The sequence below is a fragment of the Hyperolius riggenbachi genome, chromosome 2, assembly GCF_040937935.1.
Source record: "Hyperolius riggenbachi isolate aHypRig1 chromosome 2, aHypRig1.pri, whole genome shotgun sequence".
Classification (NCBI taxonomy): domain Eukaryota; kingdom Metazoa; phylum Chordata; class Amphibia; order Anura; family Hyperoliidae; genus Hyperolius; species Hyperolius riggenbachi.
In genome coordinates, this window is record NC_090647.1 from 461,684,979 (window position 1) to 461,703,373 (window position 18,395).

The 18,395-nt window shown below is 43.7% G+C and overlaps 1 protein-coding gene across 2 annotated transcripts in view; it reads left to right on the top strand.

Moving 5' to 3' along the window:
* Nucleotides 1–362: 362 nt before the first annotated feature.
* PHF12 (PHD finger protein 12) overlaps nucleotides 363–18,395 on the top strand; it is an 88,362-nt gene continuing 70,329 nt past the window's right edge. The window contains exons 1-2 of one of the 2 annotated variants that reach the window (XM_068270136.1): nucleotides 363–659; nucleotides 4,907–5,088. In XM_068270136.1, the coding sequence (XP_068126237.1) occupies nucleotides 606–659; nucleotides 4,907–5,088 (236 nt within the window). In that variant the 5' untranslated portion in view covers nucleotides 363–605. The remainder of the gene's footprint in view (nucleotides 660–4,906; nucleotides 5,089–18,395) is intronic. The other variant, XM_068270137.1, reaches the window with a different exon arrangement.

Consider the following 18,395-nt stretch of genomic DNA (forward strand, 5'->3'; position numbering starts at 1 on the left):
TGGCTTACTGCGCATATGCGCGAATCTTGACGTAAGCAAAGTGGTTCTTGTTTCCAGGGCTCTGAGTAGCGGCTTCACGAGCAACACAAAGTGCGCAGGCGCGAAGCCTCTTGTCATCGGCAGTCTAGCGCTTCTCCCCTCCCTCCCGTGTAGCGGCTGTGTGCCTTCTCCTGGTCTCCGTATTACGCATGCGTACAGGGCTGTCTCCCGCGCAGTCACTTTGCGCCAAGTGCGCGGCCGCCGCTGGGGGAGGGGAGCGACGCACGTAAGCAGCCACGGAAGGAGAAGAGCGGAATAGCGAGCCGGGAGCGGGATAGAGAGCCGTCACCGCCTACCCAGTGTCTTCTATTCTCCTGAGATAAGCGGGCCCGACATGGCCGGAGCCTCCGTGTTTCCTACAGAGTGGAGGAGGGACCGGCGCCCAGTCGGCTAGGCCCTTCCTAGGCCTCGCCACATATCCGAAGAGGGGAGCATCTCATACCCCGCCGAGGCTGCAGACTTGTGCATCAGCCAGTCACCCGGCCCCTGTGCAAGCCCTCTGTCCTCCGCCTCCCTGCAGGAAGACTCTGTGCGACCTTCCCTCCCTCCACCTTCTGCGCGCAGCCATGGAGACCAAGACCATCGTGTACGACCTGGACACCTCTGGAGGCCTGATGGAGGTGAGCAGCGAGGACTCCTGTCTCATGTCATCTTACCGGCTGGAGGCCATGGATAAGCATATCATTATCACTTCTACACATGCAGAACACATCCTGGCCTGTCATACCATACCCAGCCTGCAGGAGGGGCGATAGGAGGCCTTAGGCATTCCCTGGTCAGCTAGATGATGTGGAACTGCAAGTCCTAGCATGACCTTCTCAGATGATGCAAGACCCTACAGGCTGTGTGGGTGTCAGGGCCTAGACCAGTGCCTATACCCCTCTGTGGTTCGACAGCACCTCCTGAGCTGCCTCCAAACTGGTTAATAATACACTAAGGTTTAGGTTCCCTGTGACTTTACAGTGCCTTCTGTGCTTCCCCCAAACTGATTGTTGTAGGGGTGCCAGTCTACTTTAATGGACCCAGCAGGAAACCTCATAGGGAACAGTTGTCCAATAACGGCACCCTCTACAACACAAAGCATTGTGAATGGCTAAATCATGTGGGTGCAGTTTACTACGACCTATTGGAAACCTAGTAGGTCGAGAGGGTGCTGTCCACCCACCCACACTAACTATATTTACCTATAAGTTCCTGCTGGGTGCCCTAAAGTAAACTAGCGCCAGACCTCCTGTGTGTCTTACAAGCTTTTGTAGTTACAGATTGCCCAGCAAGCGCACAGTGAGCCAGAACTCCTAGGAGTGTGTAAGGGGCTGAAAGAGACCAAAAAGCCTCCTTACTATAATGCTATCCAAAACAGAAGTTTGCCTTTTTAAAACAGAAGGTATTTGTCATTATATGGTTGGAGCTAGCTCTGAGATAAGATAAGGGTAAGCTACCAAAGATGCTTCTTTTTTGTCAGAGATGATCATTCGTGATAGTTTCAAGTGTAAATGAAGCATCAGTTATCCCACAATGTTTAGTGATCATTAAATAAACCATCTTAAGTGTTTGCCACCTCCTGCTTGTTTTCTTTTCCTCTGCATAGAGCAGAACAAAAGAGCAGATTTCTAAGCAGTGTGTCTGTATCATGTTAAAACAGTGCGTTTGCATAGTGATTGTATATATTTAGACAAGACAAATAACATTTATATTGCGCTTTTCTCCTGGCGTATTCAAAGAGCCAGAGCTGCAGCCACTAGTTCTTTCTCTATAGGCATTAGCAGTGTTAGGAAGTCTTGCCTAGGGTCTCCTTACTGAATAGTTGCTGGTTGCTGGCTTGCTGAACAGGAAGAGTGGAGATCTGGGCCCAGGTCTCCTGTGTCAAGCAGAGCCCTTAAGCATTACACTATCCAGCCACTATCATGCAATAACTATTGTTAAAAAGGTCCTCCTGTTCCCATAACTACTCTGTGTAGATGTCTAGGCTTAGGCCACTGGTGCTCAGTCTGTGCCTTTCTAGAACCTACTGCGCTTGTCCTGAGCTGTTTGGTGTAGATTCTTAGGGGTGCATTCATACATCCAATCTTACCACCTCCATGTAGTTTGAGGGTCAACAGGTTTTGAATGCTATGAACATATTGTGGAAGTAAGCTCTCATACTACATGGAAGTGGTAAAATTGGCCTATTAAAATTGTGTGTGTGTACGCATCTTTAGACTTAGATTCCTAGTGCCCAACATGTGGTGGTCCAATATTTTTATGTGCTGGTGTTGATGCCAAGAATTGGACATGTGATGTACAACATTAATCCCTCTACTGCCCCATACTAGTGTGGATACAGAGGATTTTTAGCTACATACAGATCTGAAGCATACATTATCATGTCTTTTATAGTGTGAAGGTTGTATGGAAATGGTATGGTATTGGTGACCCAGTGAGAAAGTCCTTAGGTAAATTCTGCTAATGGGGGGGGGGGGGGGGGGGAGGGGTACACTCCCGAACATCTAGGTTTCAGATAGGTTGTGGTAAAACACCCACACCATTCGGCCAATTAGAATGCTTCAAGTTGTAGACGTTGCTGTGATTGGAGAACTGTTCCATGCTAAACCATACTAGTTCTAGCTGTTCTGTTGGAACTTCAGTAGCATGCCGTTGAATTATCAGAATTCTCATTGGTCAGGAATTCCTTTCTTGTAGCACCTAGCTGGTGGTCTCTGCACAGGATCAGAGATAATAGTGTGATGTATTCAAGATGGCCATTGGGTAACAGTAACCCCATGTGCAGATTCAAAACACTGCTTTGCCTTGGTACAAGGGCGTGGAATCCAGTAATTACTGTACTTAAAATTCTACTTTTTCCACACTCAATTTTTAAATGTGCACATTATTCCACAGTAGCTAATGATTGTCAGTGTGAAAATACACACAATGTTGTCTTGCAAGATGGAAGCTTTTTTTACCCGCATGTGAAACTTGCATTCATGGGTGAACCATACTAGTGAGTAACATCGTTTTTCAGTTGTAGTGTGTTTTTTGCATGTGGGAAAATGCATATAATTGTGACCTGCACGGTCCTTGCCTTATGGTCTCTGAAATTACAGCCGTTGGTGGCCCATAACAGCATGACTAGTGTTGGCCAGTTCAGAATATGTGCTGCTCATTGCATCTCATTGACCATCCCTGGTAGTTGGTTGTCCAATGTGCTAGATCACTAAAGTGCAGTTGTTCTTCTTCTATTGTTGTCCCCAAAGTGGAACACTTCCTGCTTGCTATTCTTTTTTGTCTCTGCATAGTGCAGACTGCTAGACAGAGATTCAGACAGTGTATCTTCATAACAGTTGTGTCTAAACTGTTCCTGGAATGATAATTTAGAGCTACAGTTATTGCAATTGTGTATTTAGGTTGGGACAGCTCATGGCTTGCTGTTGGTCTGCAAAGCTCCAGACAGTATTGCCAGCCTTCTGTTGTTAGTGCGGGTGTCCATTCATTTTGTTTGTTTTTCAGTGTATGGCTTATCCTTTGATCCAACAATAATACAAACTGTGGCAGTGGTCTGTGTAACAGAAATCTATTGGGGCGTCCCTCTGTCATGTTTAAGAAAAGCGCTATTAGCGGGTAGTTTCAGGATTATAACTGTTGTTTTTCCCAAGGTAACCTGGTGTATGTAATATCTTCCAGCTCTCTAGCACCCATTCCCACAAAGCGGCGTACGCAGATCAGCATTCTGGATTGTGCCCCTGGTTGCAGCTGCTTTCAGTCTATAGCATGTTCTAGTATGCATGTTCTGCCAGCCCCTGAATGCTAAAATGTCCATTCCCACAGCAGCTGGAGGGCCGAATGTTGCCTGCTGAATATGACTGTGTATCTGTCTCCCCTCCTGGATCAAGCTATGGAGGGAGGAGACACGCTTCTACAGCCCTAATTTGGAGTCCTAATCTCCTCAAAGTATATTTATGTACCTTTTAACATAGGTATTGATACATCTGATTTGCATAAATTAGATTTATTGGGACTAAAGTGATTCTACTTTTGCCATTGGTAGGTGTAAAAATGTTTTTGCTGAGACTTCAGAGCTCAAGAGCCGACATGTCTTTGTGTGGGTAATTGTGTTGCATTTTTTTTCAGCGGAAGCTGGCAGAATTGTAGAGCCTCTTTCTGTGTCCCAGCTCTGTAAAGGTTTGGCCTCATTGCTGAGCATTTTCTTTCTTTGCTCTATTTTTTTTTTCTTTATTGCAGAAGGAGGAACTTGGCTCGCAGTAGTTCCTTAATATGTCAGATAAGTGTATACTGGTTTTTGGTAACCTTAGTATGTATTAATGCAGGGGTTAGTCTCTGCCAACATAACTAGTTTGCTTAAAAATTTGTATAGGCCCTCAATTTTTTGTACATCACCTTAGGGCATGTTTACTGTGTAAAATACAAGGCTCCTATGTAGACATGGTTGGTGATTGAGGTCCAGACATTGAGAGAGGTGTACATCATACCTCAACACACTATATTCTTATTCTTGATCCTGTACAACTCCATTCTGTACACAGAGTAGGGTGGCACAAACATTGCAATGCTGTCAGTGAAAAGTGATGTGTGCTTTCTATACAAAAGCACTGATGAAGGCAATATGCAAACATTCTGGGAAAGAATCTAGAATATGTATACTGTGAATAGGCCTCCTAAGGGCTGGTGGATTACAATGATGGTTCCTGAATTCTACATTAAATTAGTTAAGCATAGGTAAGAGCTGGCACTATACTTTTCACTTGTAAATGAAGATGATTGTTGTCCTTTGTATCACCTGGCTCCTACATATAGTTTATCCACAGCTCATGTAATGGCTTTCCAAGGATCTTTTCTGTGGCTTTTACACTTCTTCCTTTGTTTAATGTAGCAAATCCAGGCTCTTCTGGCACCCCCTAAGAGTGAAGATGGGGAGAAGAAAAGCAGGAGACCAGAAAAAGAACCCAGGAGAAGCGGAAGAGCCACCAACCATGACAGCTGCGATAGCTGTAAAGAAGGAGGTGATCTCTTGTGCTGTGACCACTGCCCAGCAGCCTTCCACCTCCAGTGCTGGTAAGTAGCCCGAGGAAGCTACTTTGCCATAATGTGTGGTTGTTTGAGTTCTAGGCTGTTTTGCATTTTATATTTTATTTTGGAATACTGTTTAAGATTCTTTGCAGCCCTTCAACTGCATAGTAATCTTTTTCTCTTGGTTGTCAGCAATTATAGTTTGAATGCTTTCTATCAAGTTACTGATTAAACGGGTGTTCAGCATTCATCTCTGATCTGTGTCAGTGTTGTAATGATCTACTGTTGAATGATGGCACAGAGACTGCTTTCCAAGAGCTATTGTTTTTGCAGCAGTTTCCCTTCTGGTGGTTTTAGATGGCTGCTTTCCTTTTTTTGGCTACCACTGTGTTTGAAAATTGGTGTCTGTTATCTGCACAGTTGTTAAAGAATATGCTTTCTGCTATACTGTCTATTAAGAAAAAAATATATGTGGGTTTCTTTAATCTTGGGATCAGTCATGTGATCTGACGTCTGCCTTCTTTATTTTCAAAATAAGGCCTTTTTATAGTGTAGCTTTCTTTGTTTGGAAACCATATACAATTTCTAGCTGGTGATTATCTTGACTGCCACTAGGTGTCTCCCATGCGTTCATGTTTTAGTCTCTTGATTAAACTTTTACATGTCCTGTGATTACTGCAGATTTTGATGCATGTGATTACTGGTATAGAGGAGCCTAGTAACGGGTCCATTTTAAAGGAATAGTGAAGAGAGGCATTGCTGATTTTTGGCCTGCAAAATGCTGCTTGTCCGCGTCATGTGAGAATTCTGTCTTTTTTATGTTTTCGGCGTTTTGAAGAATGATTAAACTTCAGTAGCTGCATACTCATTGTCGAAGTATTGACATGGCAAATCTTGCAGTTGTTGACTATATTTTTAAGGGAGCAAAGATGGCAACCACTGTTTCCCTCTTTAACCTCTGCAGTGTATACCCATAAGGAAGGCAGTAACTCTGTTATGCTGGGCATACACGGTTTGTTTCTGCCGCTGATAGATGGTTCGATAGATCATTTCCAACATGTTTGATTGTTTTGCCGCTCGATTTCTGATAGAAGTGAATCGAAAAAGATAAGGAAAACCAGCGGAAGATAAGAGAATCGACTGCAGAATCAAGCGACAAAAAAACGATCGAGCGGAGAATTGAGCGGCAGAAACGCATTGTGTATTCCCAGCATTAGATAACAGGACTGTGCCTTATGTATGTTCTGGCAGAGCAGTATCGCAGCATGGTCATACATTATACAATGTTTCAGGCAAGCTTTTGTTTCCCTGCTGTAATACTATAGCAGATGCAATAGCAAGGATAAAACGGAAAGGTGTACCTCTTCAGTAGATAAATGGGGTGATATGTGTTGGCCCTATTTCCATGAGGGTTTTATATTTTGCATGCATTTTTTTCGTATGTAGATTTTGTGAACATCTTATGTGACTAGCATAACTGACAAACATTATATGGATATGTATGCGTGATGTAAAAATCTGCAACCAACTGGCCAACAAAATGGACAACAAAAACACGTTCAATCTGTTGCATTGAAATTGCATTGCTTTCAGTACTAATGCGAATTCACACTCACAATGGGCCCTGGATCAATAATTGCTATTTTGCTGGGCTTAAAGTGTACCCAAGGTGAACCTCAGGTACAAAATAAATACTTGCTTAAGAGGGAAGTCTCTTGATTCTATAGAGGCTTCTCGCGTCGTTGCGGAACACACAAACGCACACATACACGACTAGGGCATGTCGGTAGGAACCGGGGCGCTGTGCTTCTTTTTAGTGCAGGCCCCAAAGCTAAGAAGTGTCCCAGGCAGCAATGGGGGAACAGAGGACAGTGTGGGAAGACTTGAGAGAATCCAGAGGCTTCCCTCTCCTTAGCTTTGGCTTTTTGTTTTTATTTTTTATTTTTTTTTTGTCTCTGATTATCTGACAAAAAGTAAACTACTGTTTCTGGCAAGCTCCGCCGTTAACTAACAGTGGAATAGTGTGGGTGTGTTTGTGTGTGTACATGCGCGCTTACATAAGTAATGTGGTAATCCTTTGAGTCCAGTTGCCAGTATATCTTCAAAATTCCAGCTGGTGTTAACTTTTCCTGACTTCTTTGTTCTCCTCTTTTATTTGGCAACCAAAAATTTTTCTTTTGGCTCCTGGACTGGACTTGCTGGCTTCTGAATTCCATGTTAATTTGTCCACCCCCTGACTCATGTTTATCAGCCCTAACATATGTGGAGATTTCTTAGCCTAGAGACTGTGTTAGTATTAGTAAGCAATCTGTGAGAATATATAATTTGGTCTGAATAATTCTCCTTGTTAAATGAGTGCAGTAGTGCTGGGAAGGGTGCCAACATTATAATTCAAGGAAAACCATTGTGAAGTATCTAGGAAATGCTATCCAGGCCCAGTCTGTACACAAAAGTACTCTTGCTGTAATAATTGCTCCTTCATTTTTCTCCAAAGTAGACACTGGAGCTCATATATAAATGTAACAGCAAAGCAAATTCAGTAAGATGTAACATTTCCATGACCGTGAATGGTCATTAGAAGGAAGGATATGAGGGAGAATTCTTTCAAAACCACTATAATGTTGTGTACAAGTGAAAAATGGGCATAGGGCGTAATATCCAGAGCCCAGGTTTATAGTGGAAACCTACTGATCAACCCATGAGAGTGGAATTTTGTATTTAGAGTATCAAAGTAGCACATTTTGAATATATTTTGGCAAAGCAAGGCGCTTTGTATTATACACAGGAGTGGGAGACACTTTCACTTCCTGTCATATTCAGGGCTATGGAGTCAGTACAAAAATCATCCGACTATGACTCCTCAGTCTATGAAACCTCAGACTCAAGAGTACCCAAAATTGACTACAGACCCCTGGTCCTATTCACTATTCCACTTCTTACACTATCTTTAGTATATAATTTTTTTTTTTTTTTTTTTTTATTCCTGATCCTACCCTTCCATATCTTGCTGTCTACTTCAGTACCTTAAAGAGGAACTCCAGTGAAAATAATGTAATAAAAAGTGCTTCATTTTTACAATAATTATGTATATAAGATTTAGTCAGTGTTTTCCAATTGTAAAATCTTTCCTCTCCCTGATTTACCTTCTGATATTTACCACATGGAGACATTTTTACTGCTGGCAAGTGATGTCAGTGGAAGGAGATGCTGTGTGCTTTCTTGGCAGTTGGACCCAGCTGTAAACAGCTGTTATTTCCCACAATGCAAGGAAGTTCACAGACCGGAAACTGTAAGGACCATGGGCCTGACATCCCACTGTGGGAGGGATTTCACCACAATATCGGCCATACAGAACCCCCTGCTGATTAGTTTGTGAAAAGGTAAAAAGTTTTCTCGTGCGAAAGAGGGTATCAGCTACTGATTGGGATGAAGTTCAATTCTTGGTCACGGGTTCTCTTTAAAGAGAATCTGTATTGTTAAAATCGCACAAAAGTAAACATACCAGTGCGTTAGGGGACATCTCCTATTACCCTCTGTCACAATTTCGCCGCTCCTCGCCGCATTAAAAGTGGTTAAAAACCGTTTTAAAAAGTTTGTTTATAAACAAACAAAATGGCCACCAAACCAGGAAGTAGGTTGATGTACTGTATGTCCACACATAGAAAATACAACCATACATAAGCAGGCTGTATACAGCATTCCTTTTGAATCTCAAGAGATCATTTGTGTGTTTCTTTCTCCCTGCAGTTCTCATGCACTGAAGTTTCAGGCTGCTCTTTTTTCTCCTGCAAACAGCTTTGCCTTTGTCTGTAATTCTTCAGTATGTGAAAGCCCAGCCAGCTAAGAGGACGATTTATCCAGCTTGTAAAAGATAAGAGAGAAGAGAGAAGCTGTTCTAATCTAAATAATACACAGGCAGTGTGCCTAGAGGGGCCTGGAAGGGGGAGTTCATAGCAGAACCACAACACTGAAGAACTTGGCAGCCTTCCAGACACAGGCTGACAAGTCTGACAAGGGAAAGATACATTGATTTATTACAGAGACTGTGATAGTACAAAGTGCTGCAGTAAGCCAGAACACATTAGAATAGCTTTTGGAACTTGTAGGATGATAAAAAACAGGATGAAATTTTTGTTACGGAGTCTCTTTAAGGTGTGTACACACACTGAATGGAACGCGGGCAAGGATCAAGCTTTTGTACAGTTGTTCCTCGTGCTCGTTTACAGATCTAGAGCACTAAATTTTAAAACAGCTACCTCAAGCACATTGTTTCCTTCCTTACCCTTCTTGCCAGAAGCTACTGTTGTCTTCTGCACCATTGCTGCTCATTTCCTCCCCATAGAAACAGACCCATCAGTCTGCTACAGCAGAATGAGTCATTTGTAAAGCACTGGGCCCCCAAACTGTCGCCTGAGGGATCAAATCCCAATTCTTTCAACAACAAACGTACCCAAAGGAAACCTACACCATCTTGGAGAAAACATACAAACTCCATGTAGATGGTGTCCTGACCCAGTGCCCTTGGGCTGTGTCCCCACTTGAGCTTTTTTTTAAGTTCTCCACTCATCGCAAAACTGACTGGTAACGACTTCTATTTTATATATAGGTGCAATTCACGTTTGTCTGTCTGCAACAAATCCATATAGCCTATGGGGGTAACGCATCTGCCCCGGGCTCCCACCGGGCTACAGCGCATCATTGGAACAGAGACTACACTGTCAGCTCCTGCTGGTCGCATGTGGTCCGACTGCAGATCGGAACCGAGCCTTAAAATACTACTGACCTGGTAGGGATTTACTTTTAAATGATTTTATTACTGGTGCTGTGTGACTTTCACAGCACACAGCACCATCCTTCTCCCTCCAGCGCCCCCCTGTGGCCCGTTCTAACAACATATTATCGTGGAGGAAGTGACAGTTCTTCTTCCCCGCTGTGTGCACATAACTCTGCCCCCTCAAACTGCCGCTTTAGTTCCATATGTGTTTCACCGCACACATCGCACAGGGGAGCTGCGCTGTGTGTGGGCTCATGTTAATGGAGATCAGAAGAATATCCAATCTCAATTATCACAAGTCCGCACACAGCGCAGCTCCCCTGCACACTGTGTGCAGTGTAACACACAAGGATCTAAAGCGGCAGGTGGAGGGGGCGGAGTTGTGCGCACAGCGGGGAGGAAGAACTGTCATTTCCTCCCCGATATTATCCGACGTTCTGCCTCAGTCGAAGACTTTGACTGAGCAGAACGGGGGGCATAATGGGCACAGGAAGGGGGAGGCTGGTGCTGCGTGCTAGTGGCAGCACCAGCAATAAAACAATACTAAAAGTTTAAAGGATACCCGAGGTGACATGTGACATGATGGGATAGACACGGGTATGTACAGTGCCTAGCACACAAATAACTATGCTGTGTTCCTTTTTTTTCTTTCTCTGCCTGAAAGAGTTAAATATTAGGTATGCAAGTGGCTGACTCAGTCTTGACTCAGACAGGAAGTGACTACAGTGTGACCCTAACTGATAAGAAATTCCAACTATAAAACACTTTCCTAGCAGAAAATGGCTTCTGAGAGCAGGAAAGAGATAAAAAGGGGAATTTCTTATCAGTGAGGGCCACACTGTAGTCACTTCCTGTCTGAGTCAGGTCTGAGTCTACTTACCTGATATTTAACTCTTTCAGGCAGAGAAAGGAAAAAAAAAAAAAGAACACATCATAGTTATTTGTGTGCTAGGCACTGTACATACACATGTCTATCCCATCATGTCACATGTCACCTCGGGTATCCTTTAAAGGGAGGGGAGAAGAGGGTAAGCAGTACTTTAAAGGGAACCTGAAGTGAGTAAAATTATTTGAAATAAACACATGATGTAGCTGCAAATGAATATTACATATTTGCCTCACCATCAGTTCCTCTCAGAAGCTCCCCATTTTCTTCTTACAATGATCCCTTCCAGTTCTGACAATATTTTGTCAGAACTGAAATATACCAGTTGCTGTCAGGTATATATCAGCTGTCTGTTACAACTGAATGTGCAAGGCAATGTCCATGTTTCCATATGGCTAAAGTGGGTGACATTACAGTCTAACAGTGTGCTGACCAGGTAGCTGTTATGGGGTAATAGCCATTTTTAAAATGGAGAACGGATAATTCCAATTATCATAGTGGACAAATGGGAAGCAGGAGAGGAGAAAGAGATTTAGTAGACTACACAAGGAGGGAAGTATGACCTGTGCATGGTTATTTTGACTTTTTATTTTCAGTTCAGGTTCTCTTTAAGGCTAATACACATGTTCCAACAATCTGCCCAACTGTCTTCTAAACTTGGACTGTTAAAGATGGTTAAAGAGAACCTGAACTGTAAAAAAAAAAAAGTCAAAATAACCATACACAAGTTATACTTACCTCCTGTGTAGTCTACTTCTCAATCTTTCTCCTCTCCTTCATCCCATTTGTCCACTGTGATCAATGGATTTTGCAGTCTTCCATTTTAAAAATGGCCATTACCTTATAACAGCTTTCTGCTCAGCACACTGTTAAATTTCTAAATCGCCTACTTGAGCCATAGGGAGCATGGACATTACCTTGCACATTCAGTTATAACTGACAGCTGCTGATATATAACTGACAGCAACTGGTATATTTTCAGTTCTGACAAAATATTGTCAGAACTGGAAGGGATCACTGTAAGAAGAAAATGGTGAGCTTCTGAGGGGAACTGACGGTGAGTTTAGTATGCAGTATTCATTTGCAGCTACGTCATGCGTTTATTTTAAATAATTTTTCTTGCTTCAGGTTCCTTTTTAAGCGTGTGTATGGCTGGCAAACAACCAGACGACCAACTGATAACAGGCTGTTTGCCAGATCCAACTGGTGGATCAACCTGCCCAACTATCATGCAGGCTATAACGTGTGTACAAGTCTTTTGAACAACTTTTTTTTTGAATGGGGACATGTTGTGAAGTTTGTCATTTAGCTTGCATGCATAGTATTTAAGTGAGTTGATTGTTTAGTTGGTTGGCATGTGTGTTCATACTTGTCATGTAAAAAACTTGTTGAGCCTTAGGCCCCATTTACATTTAATCAGTTGGTACACGTTAGGCTCAACACACACCATACAATCTTGGTTGTACAGATTTACCAAATCTATGTAGTATAAAGGCCAACAGATTGAAAATACCTTGAATGATTGATTGGATAAGCTCTTATACTACATGAAAGGTGTAAGATTGAACAACCAAGATTGTATGGTGTGTGTTGAGCCTAAGTGTGCGTTGGTACGAGTTTTTCCATAGCAGTGAATTGTGAAAAAGATTTCAGTTAAACCGCGTTAAAGAAAACCTGAACTGAAAATTAAGTCAAAATAAACACACAAGTCATACTTGCCTCCTGTGTAGTCTACTCATCAATCTCTTTCTCCTCTCCCGCATCCTGTTTGTCCACTGTGATCAACAGAATTCTCCGTCCTCCATTTTGAAAATGGCCATTACCTCATAACAGCTTTCTGGTCAGCACACTGTTAAACTGTAACATCGTCCACTTGAGCCATAGGAAAACATAGACATTACCGGGCACATCAGTTGTCCACTCAGCTATAACTGACAGCAACTGATATATTTCAGTTCTGACAAAATGTTGTCAGAACTGGAAGGGATTATTGTTAGAAGCAAATGGTGAGCTTCTGAGAGGGACTGATGGCAAGGTAACTATTTAATGTTCATTTGAAGTTACCTCATGTGTTTTAAATAATTTTACTCAGTACAGGTTCCCTTTAAGTGTGAAAGGTGCCATAGGAAAACATGGGCATTACTTTGAAAATCTGTTTTCTTTCAGTTATAACTGAGAGCAACTGATTAAAGGTGGCCATACACTGGTCGATGTGCCATTAGATCGACCAGCTGACAGATCCCTATCTGATCGAATCTGATCAGAGAGGGATCGTATGGCTGCCTTTACTGCAAACAGATTGTGAATTGATTTCAGCCTGAAACCGATTCACCATCTGCTGAGCTGCTCCTGCCGCCTGTCCCCCCCCCCCCCCCCCCCGTATACATTACCTGATGCTGGCTCCCGGGCATCTTCTCCGCATTGCACGGCTCTGTTCCGGATCCATTACGGCGCTTCCTGTGTTACTCCGTGACCAGGAAGTTCAAATAGAGCGCCCTCTATTTGAACTTCCTGGTCACTGCAGTGACACAGGAAGCGCCGGGATGGATGGAGCCGGAACAGAGCCGTGCAGCATGGAGAAGACGCCCGGGAGCCAGCCTCAGGTAATGTATACTTGATCGGATCGGCCGCCGCTAGCGACGCGCACTTTACCCGCGGGCGACCGAGGGTAATTTCCCGCACGGCGCGATCGACGGACCGATCCGATTTCGGGAGGAAATCGGATCGGCGGCTGCGTTTACCGCGAACGATTGGCAGCAGATTCGATCCCAGGATCGAATCTGCTGTCGAAACGGCCGGGAATCGAGCCAGTGTTTGGCCTGCTTAAGTGTAAAAGGGCCCTTCTGATGGATTTTTGTATGAGCCTTTAGTGACACTGTGACACTGAGTGCTTTTGTTATGGCAATTGTATGCAAATGTATAAACTTTGGAAATTACCCAATCAAATGCAACCGCTAGGGAGATATTGAGCTAGGCTGAAATCTATTAAAAATTGATGTGCAGTGCGTAGTAGGAATTGATCCTTCTCTGATCGGAAAGGGATTTGTTTTGTCACATGGCGTGGCAATTTATAAGTATTATCTATTAGTAATTGTGCTCTCAAAATGCACTGCAGGAGGGTAGGACAGTGGCGTAGTGGATTCTTGCCTTGCAATTCCTGTGAGGGCTTTCATTGTGTTCTCTGCCTGGTTCTTATTAAGTGTCTGCAGCAGGGCTGTGGATTCGGTACAAAAATCTTCCGACTCCTCAATTTATGAAACCACGACTTCAACTCCGACTCCGGGTACCCAAAATGGATCCGACTCCTTAGTCTAATACTTAACAGGGCTGTGGATTTTGTACAAAAATCATCTGACTCCTTAGTTTATGAAATCACGACTCCAACTCCGGATGCCCAAAATTGTCCCGACTCCACAGCCCTGGTCTGCAGGCTGCAGAAGTGGAAAAATGAATGTGGAACTCAGGAACCAGTTTGTCTAATCTAGGAGACTTTTTTTTTTTTTTTTTTTTTAAGGACCTTGCTCCATTGACAACATAGAAAAGCTCAAGTTGAGCTATATACACACTTGTCGATTTGTTCCTTAATACGCTCCTGATGTTCCTGCGACGCGCTCAGATCTTTTAAACAATCTTTGAAATTAATATAGAAGCTTACTTGCGGCAACCCCCTCCAAAATGTATGAGCTTGGCCACACTGCACAGGTTGAAGAATGGCCTGTGCAATAGCACAAATCCGCTCTGGATAATCGTTGACATTAATGTCAAAGATTGCTCGCCACTGTGCTCCCCTTCGTGTATGCGTGCCGACGTGAGGCTAAAGTACGGCCTGCGGAGCTTCTCATGCACAGCCTTTTTTTTTTTTTTGTTTTTTTTTGTTTTTGTTTTTTTTTGTTTTGTCCCTGTGTGTATTGAGTGGCTTTGTGCTACTGCACAGGCACCAGTGGGTTTAAGCCTGCACAGTGACATGGAGCTGCTCATACACTGGGGGAAAAGAAAGGCATGCACGAGCGGCAGTGCGACCACGCTCGTACCCAGCAGCGGAGGGGTGTACTTTCTTTTTCCTGCGCACGAATTCAAAAGCTGCTTATTGATTTCATCAGGCTGCAATTCCTATTTGTATGCGGTAAATCACACAGAATCGCCCTAGTGGAAAGGGAGCCTTAAAGCCCTCAGAGCCTGCTGCAGAAGTGCATCCATAAAGGAGTATCTAACTATGTAGATGCCCTATTAAAACTCGTGCTACCTACCCCCTTCCCTTGTGTAAAGTGTACCCCACCCTTGCATTGATGCAGAGATTTGGGTGGAAGTACTGGTGGCAGACCAAGCTGAATCACAATGTGCTGGTTTTGGGCAATATACAGGGTAACTTTCACAGGTTTGTAGAGGTCCAGGAGCAGCCGGTTTGTACGTCTCTTTTCCAGAAAACAGAATAGCATGTTTGTACATCAGTTGTTACACAGCTGCCATCTGAGAAAATGAGTAAAGATAACTGCAATTGCAAGGGCAATGTAAGTTTATGGGGACTTGCACACAATGCAAATCACATGCTAAATCGATGCAAGGCTGCCACAAATTCTGCATGTGTGTTGCCGAATGATCCGTGACTACCACACGGATTATGCAGCTATACAAATGAATGGCAACGCGGTATGTGTGAATGCACGATCACGGTGTGGCACGCAGTCGCAGAGTGTGAAACTTCAGTGACATACGTCCAGTCCAGGTTGTGCACCAATGCATATTACCTGCACACTCTGCCGTAGGGTAATATGCTAGAGGACATGGTGCGACTGTCCTGTCCCAGGCTCTCCAGCCACAGGACAATCGCATCGCACCCTGTGTGAAATAGGCCTCCTGAAGCGAATACATTTTGCTATTTTTACCTTGTAATTTTCTTTAGGAGTCTTAGCAAGAGTAAACCGCCGCATCTTGTTCTCTTGTAGCAAGTGTAGTCTGAGTTGATTTCAATATTCCTTCTGAAAGCAGAACTGAAGTTAAAGAACTAAACTCAGTTAAAGTTGCAGGATACAAGGTTGCTATTTTTGCATGTCTCCACAGCTGCTCAATTTACATTAAAGCCCCAGCCCAGACACAAGTGGTCTAGTAGATCTGTGTAGGCACACTGCTCAAAAGCATGTCTGTTATGGAGCACTTTGATTTGTGAATGTCAAATCGCTTGTAAAACACTTGGTCAGGAGCCCAGATATCAGCCACTTTCTTCAGGGAAGAATGTCAGTGTTATAGTTTGCATTATTCTCACAGGCATTCATTCTTTCCCCTTGCTTTTGCAGTGTGAACAGTTGGATTATGCAATCAAAGGCGCTGCAGTACCCTAAGGGCTCGTTTCCACAGGTGGCCATGCATCAGCATGACTCTGCATTGCATGATGTGATTCCCCCAGAGGTGCTTGCGACATTATTCATTTATAATGAATGGGATCACTGCAATTGCCTCAAAATGTGTGCAACCATGTGCTGTGATTCAGTGGTGAATCGCAGTGCATGTATGGAAACATCCGACAGTGCAGTCTGTGCATTCTCTGATGTCCCTGTGATCATGTTTCCAAAAGCTCAGCTAAAATCGCGCATATGGAAAGAAGCCCTACCCACAGAAATTAAAGCTGACTTGCTGAACTCTGTGCTCCTAGTCATGTGACAAATTTCAAGAGCGTTTTTTTTTCCCTCCTACAGAAGCTGCGGTTCATACAAAAATTGGCTCTGTTTTCATACTGTGTGACTTGGTTGATATTTCCAGTTGTAGATTGCTGGATAACCGTTGTTCCACATTACAAGAATATTCCCAAATGACCCAGTATGACTGCCAACCATTGCTTGCTGCCTTGGTTCACGCATAAAAAGGTGTCCAATCCTGTCCTGCCAGTTTTTGACAGTTGGCATCTTTTTTCTATGTGTTTCTATGGCTGTGTTCACACACCTCTGTACATTTCCGGTCCAGTCCTGTAAGTTTTCTATCAGTTTTGTGTGTGGAAAGCAGGGCTGTGGAGTCGTGGAGTCTGAGTCGTGGAGTCTGAGTCGTGGAGCCTGAGTCGTGGAGCCTGAGTCGTGGAGCCTGAGTCGTGGAGCCTGAGTCGTGGAGCCTGAGTCGTGGAGCCTGAGTCGTGGAGCCTGAGTCGTGGAGCCTGAGTCGTGGAGCCTGAGTCGTGGAGCCTGAGTCGTGGAGCCTGAGTCGTGGAGCCTGAGTCGTGGAGCCTGAGTCGTGGAGCCTGAGTCGTGGAGCCTGAGTCGTGGAGCCTGAGTCGTGGAGCCTGGCAATTTTGGGTGCCTGGAGTCTGAGTCGGGAAAAATGCACTGACTCCGACTCCTAATGAATTTGTAACTAATTAAAATAGAAAATATGATAAAATGTTCTATTTCTCAGATAATGGTCATTAAAAATAATGTATATATACAGTAATAGCTGTGCTTAGTCCACAAAAATGAAATAAACCAATCAAACTTAGTTACTTGTGCTGCTTCAATAAAGCAGTCCCCGTATTTTTAAGGTCAGATACACATATCTGATTGTGACTGTATATATGATGTGTACACAGGAATCTCTTAAATATACTAAATAACATCTATGCTGTAAGAATAAAGCCTGATGTGTAGCTGTGTCACTAATAGAGATGGTCAACGAGATGGAAATAATTCTGCATTGATGCTGATTTATGCAAATGTATGCACTCCCTTTGCTGATGAAATCAAATAATTTGATATGTTGTTAAAATTTGGTTTGGTGACTACAAATTAAAGGGTAACAGACGGATGAAAAGTAAAGTTTTATACATACCTGGGGCTTCCTCCAGCCCCCTTCAGGCTAATCAGTCCCTCGCTGTCCTCCACCACCCGGATCTTCTGCCTGGTAATTCAGCCAGTCAGCGCTGTCCGGCCGCATGCCGCTCCCACAGCCAGGAACATTCTGCACCTGCGCAATAGTGCTGCACAGGTGTAGTATGCTCCTGGCGGCGGAGTGTGTGCATGCGCACTACGCCCGACTGGCTCAAGTACCTGGACCCATAGCAGAAGATCCAGGTGGTGGAGGAGGACAACGAGGGACTGATTATCCTGAAGGCGGCTGGAGGAAGCCCCAGGTATGTATAAAACTTTAATTTCATCTGTCTCAGGTTTACTTTGTTACACAGTAGTACTATACTCTACATATGCACTCCCCACAGAGCTGCAGGGAATCCACTGAGAATGCTGTGCACATTGAACACAGAGGCGTTGTCTGTTTACAATCTCCTCATTCCCCTGCAGAGTACTTGCACATCATTCTTACATGTACCCACACTTACATTGCCTAGGGCCTGATAGATGTTTTGTTCCGGTTTGTACCTTTTACAAGTACTCTTACCAAGGACTAGTTTTAGTCTAAAGGGAATAAATATAGTAGTCTACATATCCTTCTCACTTCAGTTGTCTTGTAAAATTCCTAAGCGTTGGCAGTTAAGAGACGAATTTCATGTTACATACTTTTAATCAACAAAATTGTAATATGCAAATTAGAGGAGTCGGAGTTGAGGAGTCGGCGGAATCCTAAACTGAGGAGTCTTGAGTCGGTGGATTTTTGGACCGACTCCACAGCCCTGGTGGAAAGGACAGTATTGGGCCAGACTAGAAATGTGCAGATTTATGTGTGAACCAAGCTTTATGCTAGGTACACATGATACAATTTTCTGACAGATTTACTGTC